Source organism: Gopherus evgoodei, chromosome 1 (assembly GCF_007399415.2).
Source record: "Gopherus evgoodei ecotype Sinaloan lineage chromosome 1, rGopEvg1_v1.p, whole genome shotgun sequence".
NCBI classification, from domain to species: domain Eukaryota; kingdom Metazoa; phylum Chordata; order Testudines; family Testudinidae; genus Gopherus; species Gopherus evgoodei.
In genome coordinates, this window is record NC_044322.1 from 196,562,200 (window position 1) to 196,572,036 (window position 9,837).

A 9,837-nucleotide genomic window follows, 5' to 3' on the forward strand; every position below is an offset into this window, starting at 1 on the left:
TAATATTATATATATGGGTATACTTATCTCATAGAACTGGAAGGGACCCTGAAAGGTCATCGAGTCCAGCCCCCTGCCTTCACTAGCAGGACCAAGTACCGATTTGATAAATATGCAGAGAGAAGACCCTTTGTCCAATATGTGAGAATTGCAGCCCCTATGACCTCCTCCTCTCCCCACAGAGAGCAGAATTTCACACTTTATTTTTCCAGTGGTTGCAAAGAGGACCACTTCCAAGAATCACGAGATTAGGAAAATATGCTCGAGTCAGAGAGTCGCACTCACACCTGCAAACCTGGGAGAAGTGCCTGCTCAGGTTGACGACTCTGGTGTTTTATACGCCTGGAAGGTAAAAGTGTGAGATGACCATAAGCTTCATTGTACACCAGTTCCTTAACTTCGCCAATTCTGCACAGAGGGATGCTCAGCCCAGCATATCGCCTCTCATTTCATGATGTACATAAAAACACCAATGCTACGTTGTCTATCATGACCATGGCAGACTGGTTCCTGAGGAAGGGAATAAGATGTATACAGGCATTCCTGACAGCTCTTAATTCCAGGAAGCTGATGTGGAGACAAGTGCTGGGCAAACTACTGGCGCTAAGTTGCGTCTCCCCCTATATGTGCTCTCCACCCCATGAGGAATAATTTGAAGTTAGTGATGGCAGGAGAATGGGTGAAGGGAACACCTGTACATACTTTGGACAGGTCCTGCCACCAAAGGAGTCAACCCAATACTCAATGAGGGACAGATGCAGTCTAGACATGATAGTACTTGTTCTGAGCCATCCCTGGAAGCAACAAAGATGTAATTTGGCACGCTGCGTCACAAAAGCTACAAGCTATCATGTGACTTAGCAATACTAGACAATTTCTTGACATAGTCTATGGACTTATTTGAATTGTTAAGTGTGGTTTGTATCAAATCTGTCCATGGCATGGTAAGCTTTGGCTACTATGGCACCAAGAGAAGATCCTATGAATCCAGCTGCAGTGGGGTCAAAGTGGATTTTTGTTTGTTTAGCTCAACTCCTAATGTGTGGAAAAGGGACACAGCCATCTTTACTACAGAGACAGCTTTGCTGTAAGAGTGGCCTTGAACAGACAATTATGACAGAATGGAAAGACAACCATCCCAGCTCAGTGAAGGCAGACTACTGCCAGGGCCTTCAAGAATACCCTCAGAGCAGAAGAAACTGATGGGAAGCACAAAATACTGCAAGTGAGCCTGGTTGACTATAAAATGAAGAAAACATCTCATGGGAGGGGTGAATCACAATACGAAAATACACATCCTCAAGATCAAAAACCAATCCCTAGAATATAACATCGGAAAAATACCTGCGAATGTCACCATCCTGAATTTCTGCATCCAGAGGGCTTTTTGGGACCAGAATCCCTTCCCTCTGCTAGACTCAAACAGCTTCTATAACCCCTATACATGACAGAAATGACTTCTAGTCTCAGCAAATGCTCATGAGCTGGGCCCCTGAAAAGGAACAAGGAAGGAGGGTGAACTGGGGAGACGGGAGGTGAAATGTATGGAATAACCTGACATTATAAACACCAAAACCCATTTGTCTACAACCAAGGCATTAGGGGGAGGGTATGTAAACAGAAATTGAGTTAATGGCTGGAATGTAATAATTTTAATCTGCACATTTATATATGTAGGTGATATCGTCACTGGGGTCTGCTAGATGGTCTTGGAAGATTCCAAGAAAGTCTCATTTATTCACAATGCCATTTGATAGAAGGCTGTTACATGTAGAATATCTAAGAGCTTATGATGGGACTCTTCAACCTACTCCAAGTAGATCTTGACTTAGGCAATTTGTTTAAAATTAACTCTTCAAACCATTTGGCACAGTCAAATGAGAAGTTGGGGGAGGCATCACAGCCTCATCTGGTGAAGATAAGGAGATATTAGTTAGCAGGGTGTCGTTCCTGTATGTTTTTGCTCTCAAAGAGAGACTTCCTGTGCTTGAGGCAGAAAGAACAGAAAAACATCTCCCCTGGTGATCCTCATGAGAAAGGCAAGGAGCTCTTGAAAACTGTTGATGTGGGTCCCACAGAATGCACTTTTTGTTTTATTACTGAAAAGGTCTGCTTCTTCAAAAAGGGAGATCCTTAAATGGTGTTCTGGACCTCCCTCAGGAAACCACAAGACTGAAGCCATGAGTCCCTGTGCATCATGAGTCCGGTGGCCAAGGAATGGGTACTCCTGAGGGCATTCTGTGCCAAAAAAAATAAAAATTCTGCACACAGTACTTTAAAATTCTGCAAGTTTTATTTGTCAAATAAATGCAGAGGCTCCAGCATGGCAGCAGGGAGCACAGGCCACTGGCTGCATGAAGGTGGGAGATCACTCCACAAATCTCCCACCACCCCAGACACAGACTCAGTGGTGAGGCTGCACCTGACAAAGCACAAGGCCTGGGCCTGCCCAAGAAACACCCTGGGGCCCTGCCCCTCTTCCCCAGGTGTGGAGCAGGCAAGTTCAACCAGGCAAGACCCAAGTGTGGAAGGGCTCAGTTTCGGGGGGATACAGGTATGGGTTGAGAGGATTCTGTGTGAGAATGTGCACAGGCAGCTCAGTGGGGAGGAGTTGTCTAGATTAACAGAGGCTTGTTAGGAGAGTTCCAGATGCAATAGGACTCTGAAGGGGTTTTCATGTGAAGATGGTTGAGGCTCAGCAGAAAGGTGTGGGTACTGGGGGGGTTGGGTACAGCTACTTTGGGGGGGAGGGTCAGTGGCCTGGGGTCTGGATATGGGGGCTTAGGGTGGTGCAGGGGGTGGGGCTCATCAGGGTAGGGGTCTGAGTTCAGGGAAGCTCAGTGGGGGATGGGCTAGATGCAGCAGTAAAGGTCCAGAGGCAGGGAGTCTGGGTGCAGGGGTCTCCAGATGCAGGGGGCTGAGGAAGTCTGGTGCGGTGGGGTTCAGATACCGAGAGCTAGTGGGGTTTTGAGTGTATAGGTGAGGCTCGGAAGGGAAGTCTGGGTATTAGAGGTCCGGATGCACATGGGTTGGGCGGATGGGGAAGCAGCTCCCTGCAGTGACCTCTCCCCTCAAGGCTGAGGAGCAATGGGGGCAGGAAGCAGGGGCAGATGCTGAGCTTCCTGCATCTGGGCGAGGTTTCTGGGGGTGGGTCTGAGACAGCTCCAGCCACTCCTTGCAGGGGAAAAGGAGGTCCTGTCCTCTCCTGTCTCCAGCCCAGCCAGGACTAGCAGATGATACCAGCTCAGGGTTGGAGCCACTGGCTAGGATGTCCCCAGCCCTGTGGTGATTTGCCTCTCCACCGGCTGCTCAAAATGATGTACCTGTGCAGCTAGGGAGTGGTGTGACATTGCTCTTGCAGCTTTTCTTTGCTTCCCTGTCAGAAAGGCATTTTTCTGCTGGAAAGCAAAGAAATATGCAGAGGACATGAATTCTGTACACTCACACAGAATGGGCTGCAGTGTCATCTGGAGGGCCAACTTTGCCACTAATTTTCCTTCATTCATTAAGGCCTAGAGCTGGCCCTGGTCATCTGCAGGGCACTTGTACTTAAACTCTGCCAGCCTACTGTACGTGGTAAAGTTGTACTTAGCCAGTAGAGCCTTGTCTGGTGGGGTACACATCTGCAGGTGCTGACATGCCCACTCCAAAGCCACTTGAATGACCAATAAATTAGAAGCCAGGTGAGTGAATAGGAAATCAGTCTCCCTATCCAGAACAAAGTACTGTTTCTTGGCTCTTTTCAGGATGGGGGCATACAATGCTGGTATACGCCTAACGATCTGGGCTGGTTCCAGAATGGCCTTGTTTATAGGAAGGGCCACATGCTCTCTCCCTGTGGCTGAAAGATGTCCAGAAGACTATGTTGGGGGTTCTGGAATTCCTCCAGTGGAATTTTTAAGTTGGTAGCCAATCTCTGCAGAAGTTCTTAGTACCACCAGTGGTCATCTGGTGGACAGAGCAGCAAAAGGATGACCACCTCATCTGGTGATGAGGCAGCATCATCTGGAACTGGCGGTACTGATTCCACGTCTTCCTCCCCTCATATACCAAAAGAGCTGGTTGGCATGCTGAGGAGTGATAGGATCCTTGCAATGGCGCTGGTTTGTCTTTGGTACACGCCCCATGGGCTCCAATAGGGTCAGAAGGGTCCATCAATCTGGGAGGGCCGACAGGGAAGCGGTACCAGGCTTCTCGGGAGATGGTGGGGGGAGGGGGGGGCGGGAAGAGAATGTCAGCCAGGCAGGTAAGAGTGCTTTGGCTGCGTGTCCAGGCTCCTACACAGTAGTGGAGATGTCAATGGGGCTATGTCCCGAGACTCCTGAGCTAGATAATGGTTCTGTCAGAAATGGCAGGACTATCAGTACCAGAAGGCTCGGTCCGATGGATGGGAAAAGGGCCTCTCCTGTGGTAGGAGCAGCAGTTCATCCTCAGGTGTGGGGACATCGCAAAGAATAGATGAGCCAATGAGGAGTAGACACTGCAGGTACAGCAGCAATAACTCCTCTGGTATTAGGAAAGTCTCTACATCCTGAGCCCACGGGGTGCCTGTTGAGACTCCAAAGGGACCTGCGTCAGCATGCTGGTGAGGCAGCACTGACAGAGCGTCCAGAGATATGCTTATAGACTGACTCTTTAAGTTTCCCAGTACCGAGGTCACCAATGGTACCAACATATCCTGCTTCTTTCCTTCACCCTCCAGCTGGCGGGCCTTCAGAATTGGTTCTGCTGGATCCAAGTGCTGCATCTTACCTGACCTAGTTCAGGTAGGGGAAGGAACTAATCTCTTATAAGCAGTCCACTGTGTGGATCTGCTGTTACGCCCATAAGAGTGTTGCTTAATCTTGCGGTGAGGACTGTCCTTAGGCTTCAGTGTCAGCAGCTCCACACAATGGCTCGTGCTCAGAGGGGCACTACATATCAGCAGATGCCACTGTACAGGGCAGTCTCCTTGGCCAAGATCCAAGTGCACCGGGGCGTCATTACCTCTTCTATAAGGAACCTGCAGAGATGGGGCTCACAGGCTACTCTAGTTCTGGGTTGGAAGGCCTTACAGATGCCACACTTCACCAAAATATGTGCCTCACCCAGACAGTAGAGGCACCATTAATACTCGTGGCTAATGGAAAATGAATGAACATGAAAGAGAACATTCTTGAAGCCGGGATCCTTGGCATCGTCCCCAGGTGACAAAGGATTGTGTCCCTTGACCAGGGAGATATTTACTATACTAAACTACACTATAAAAATGACAAAGTTATTTACGCATGTGCACCCACATGTGGAATACACATAGGGATCATCACTTGAAGAACTGTTGCTCTCTGGGTCTGAAACAGCACATTGCCAGAAAAAGTGAGCACCTTTGATAATACATCTTCCTCATGCTTGCATCTTAACAGCAATACGTTCCATCGCAGAAATTTAAGAGGTGAAAGCTACCAGACAACACAACCATGAACAGAATTGCTCAAAGCAGTAAATATATACAAAATGTATATGGAATTTATTGTTCATTGAGATCAAACAGAGGCCATATATATATCTTTTTTTACAGGAGAAAACCATTCCTTCTATATTTATCACTTATTTTGTAAAATTCCTTACAGTTTTAACAGCTTTTAAGCTTTCTGATCCATTGAATACTACTAGATTTGTGACATTTTTTTTTTTTTTTTTTTTTAACAGGATGAAAACGCTCAAGTCAAAACTCTACGATTTGGTAAAATCTAGTTCAAGTGCGGCAACTAACATTTCAAGTAGGCAAAACACACTTCCTCAAGAAAAGTATCAAGACTGAAGGTAGGAACCATCCTGCTCAAGATGAAGCCTACAGGAAACCTGAGGAAGAAAAGGAAGCATGGGAGAGACTTAAATGCTAAATTCTTGAGAGAAGGGCTGAGGGGCTTACAGTGCAATGTAACTAACTCACCTAACAAATAGCAGCAACAAGGCACTATAAATTTAAGCTTAGACAGTAATAGACTATTCTGCAGTCCACACAGACATGGGGAGAAAGGAACAGATCTCAGTAATACATCAAGACTTGATCAGACACTGCATTCCTGATGAATGGATGGCACCTATTGATAACTCATTTTAACACTTTCTCAAGTTAAGAGCAGCAGCTAAAAAATTAGCACTTGAGAGACTCAAGTGCTGATCACAGCCTATCTGGAAACTGAAGTAGGATTCCTGATTTAAGACAGGACTTTGGAGAAGAGCTTTTTGTCTCACAACACATGGTCATACTTGAACTCCACCAATATTTAAGGGCATCTCACTTTACTGGTTAAGTCAAAGGTTCCCAAGTACCTGCCCATCAGTTACAGGTTAAAGTCAAAATATAGCATGACTTGTATCAGGTCTAAACTCAAAACGTGTATTGTTCTCATGTTACTATAGTCCTGGACATTTTCTACCCACAACAACAACAACAACAACAACAACAACAACAACAACAACATCTGTCTCAATGCACCACCCCTAAGTCACAATCACAGTCTTGTCTGTCCTTACAATGACAGTCTGAAGGGCAGAGGCCTTTCTGATTGACCTTACAACAAACTGCTTCATATCCAACTATTTTCAAGGTGCCTCATTCCTCCCCTCCCCAACAGAGGTCTGCAGTTGACAAGCAATTCTTTTGTGCCTTACTTAACATGGAACACTTTACTCATTCAGCCTTTTAAATTAATTCTTTACTGAAGAAAAAAACCTGAGAAACTAGAAACAGGTTGTTTCAAATGCAAGCTGTAGAAAATAGCATCACACAAAGAAAACAATAGTCTATATTTCACAGAACCAGTTCTATGACTTACTGTGCTAGTAGAGTAACTGGGAGACAAATACTAACTTAAAAAATTAATTCTAGAGCTACGTTACAGTCATTGCCACACCAAACATGTCCCTGTGTATTAAAACTAACATTATTGCTTAAAATGTTTAAGATATATTATTCAGCTATTTTCAGTAATTTCTCAATCATACTAATAGAGGTTTCATCAAATATTTTTATTTTGCTTAAGTACAGCTGGCCTTTTTTACAGAACAGTTGTTATAGGCAAGAGCAAAGTTACTCACAGAATGGAAACAATGCATAGTTTTACCTCACATTGGTGAGGGTTTGTCTACACCTTTTCTTCCATGTATGAATCTCCAATCGGAAATTTAGTTAAAATTACTAATTTAAAAGTAAACTAAACTCATTTTAACCATTGTTCATGGCATTAAAATCAAACAAAGAAGAAAACAATGTGGATTAGTAAGACAAGGCCCCAGTTAAGTTTTTACTTCAAGCATTTTAAATACTCAATTTTGGGGGGGGGAAAAATTACTACTTCATATTTGCTGGAGTGCCCTCCCTAATCCTTTAATGAGCCATTACATTTCTTTTTAAAACAGTACACAGCAATTTACTTATTTCACCATCAAAAGCCTTCCTATAGTCATTTAGCATATCAGATCAATACACCTGAGAAATCCTTAACAGAGCTCCTTTAAATTACATATTGATTTTTCCACTCAAGTCAACAGCTATATTATCTATTCAAAATTTCAGGACAAAAACTTTGTTAAGTTGTTTTTTGCCTTTAGTTGAATTGTTTCTAAAATTTGAGAAGAAAGCTTATAAATAAAAATGCTTGAAATTTCTCCCATTCATGTGCAGTTTATTTTAAGTATGCTAGAACGTTAAAATTTGCTTTTAATTAACTGCACTATTTTAGCACATATTTGTCAAACATTTGGAGTAGCCGCAATTTCATCTCAGCCTATTGTAACCCACCAGAGAATCTCTTCACTCAGCAAGCACTGACCAGTATATTAATTCCGTCACTCAATGTTTATTTTCTCCTTCTTGCACCTAAGGCCCAACTGTATTACCTACCTTTTCTTTTTTAATGCACACATTATTCTCATCTTTTGGATTATTTGACAGAGTGCTTTGCTTTTGTGATTTCAAATATACAAGTTCTCCCCAAATCACTAAGAATGACTCGTGGATGTGACTAAGTCAGCCAAGAGGATTGTTGAAGTAAACTTGAGTTGGAAGAATAAGTTTATATTTTGTAAGTCACAGCATTAAGAAATTTGATCACTTCCTTACAAAGCTGGAGCCCACTAACAAATGGATTTGACAAATGTTTCAAATCCCACTACTGAACTTTCAGTGCACAGTAGGAAGGTAAACATAGTCAGTATGTGGCAAGACAGTGTGCTGTAGATTCAGACCCCAGCTTGCCACACATGAAGTCTCCACGTAGCCAAGTCCTATGAAGTTTATTTTGCTTTTTGTGGGGGGGGTTTGGGGTAAAAAAAATCAAATATTAAGAAGCTAACATACCCAATACAGTTACAGTTGTTGATGACTGAGCATTTCCTAGTGGGAATGTAACTGCTTTGCATACATATTCTCCTGAATCAGAGAAGCTTATATTGTTTAGGATGATAGTTGCATCAGTAAGTGAGTAGTTCTTAAATGACACTCTTCCTTGGTATTCTCCTTGAACAGAAAACCCATATTCAGGATGATGAACAGCAATGGTCTGTGTACTTTTACCATGTACCTTCTCCCATGAGATTTGTGTTATTGTTTCATTTATTTCAATTATGCATTTCAGTGTGACATTCTTCCCCCAAACTGCTGTTACATGTGGATCAACAACTGGTCCAGCAAAGGCACCTAAAAACAAAGAAACGTTATGTTAGTTGAGTTTCATCAAACTTTAGTATCAAATCCAAAGGCACGTAATTACCTTTAGCTGTAATTTTTCCATTTCATTTAAAACCCTATTTTATTACTCTATTGCATTATACTTCCCTGGAGGCAGGTTTTAGGGACTGATGCACAGAAGAGAAAAACCAGCTCCTGGGTTCCCATGCTAGAGCAGTGTACTTCATTACCAAAACACTAATAATTAGATTTGGCAGAAATTGATTTTTGTTATTGTAACTGAAGAATGATGTTTATTTTTAAAAAAGTTGAAAGATCAATTTTAATGTCCATATTTGCATGAAATTATGGCCGCGTCACGACAATTATATAACGAGTAAAATGTTGAAATTCAAATAGTTGAAGCTTTGTAACCATTAAAAATACATTATTTTAACATGTGACTTTAACAAAGTAAATATCCTTAGATCAAACTCTAATAAAAGTTCTTAAGCAGCATTTTTATTACTTTACCTATCTATAAATCGTGATAATCAACAGGGATATTTGTCAGTCTCTGTTTCCATGGTGAAACCGACATTTAATGATTAAAAGAGTGCAAGTGAAACGTGCAATGACATATGATAAGTCTGTGGCCAAGTCAGACACTGAATTTTTGTCATCCACCACTAGACTCTTTTCTCCAAATTCTATCTTGTCTTAGTGTTCAGGGAAGCTCCTAACAGGCAATAGGCAGTCAGAACTGTTAATATCTTATCTCAGCTACCGTCTGTCCTGCTTTCACTCCCCATCCGTTTTCTTCTGCTTAATACTCACCTACACTAACTTTCACTCCACCATCCATCAGCACTTAGTCCCATTCCACTGTTTTACAAATTAGCTTCTTTGAGTGGGCCAGACACCACACTGCTTTGTATTAAAAGTTCTACAATACTTACAACTTGATAAAGTGTTCAAGACCAAGATAAATAGTTTTAGAAATTAACAGAGCTCATCCTCAAGGGCCGTAGCTAATTTGTGTGTCACTGTACATAGAACAGCGTTTCTCAAATGTGACCACCAGTGGATTTTTTTTTGCAGCCACAACAGCTTACATAGCACAGGCAGAGAATTGGGGGAGGCAAAGCAATGGCCCCTCCCTGCAGCACCCAGCTGTTTCTCCT

At 43.0% G+C, this 9,837-nt stretch overlaps 1 protein-coding gene across 1 annotated transcript in view; it reads right to left on the bottom strand.

Annotated features, from left to right (window-relative positions):
• The window catches only part of NECTIN3 (nectin cell adhesion molecule 3), a 95,067-nt gene extending 85,549 nt beyond the window's left edge, over positions 1 to 9,518 (bottom strand). Inside the window, exons 1-2 of the mRNA XM_030548564.1 lie at positions 9,491 to 9,518; positions 8,345 to 8,683 (exon numbers count right to left, since the gene is read on the bottom strand). Coding sequence (XP_030404424.1) covers positions 8,345 to 8,683; positions 9,491 to 9,518 — 367 coding nt within the window. The remainder of the gene's footprint in view (positions 1 to 8,344; positions 8,684 to 9,490) is intronic.
• Between the last annotated feature and the right edge of the window lie 319 nt (positions 9,519 to 9,837).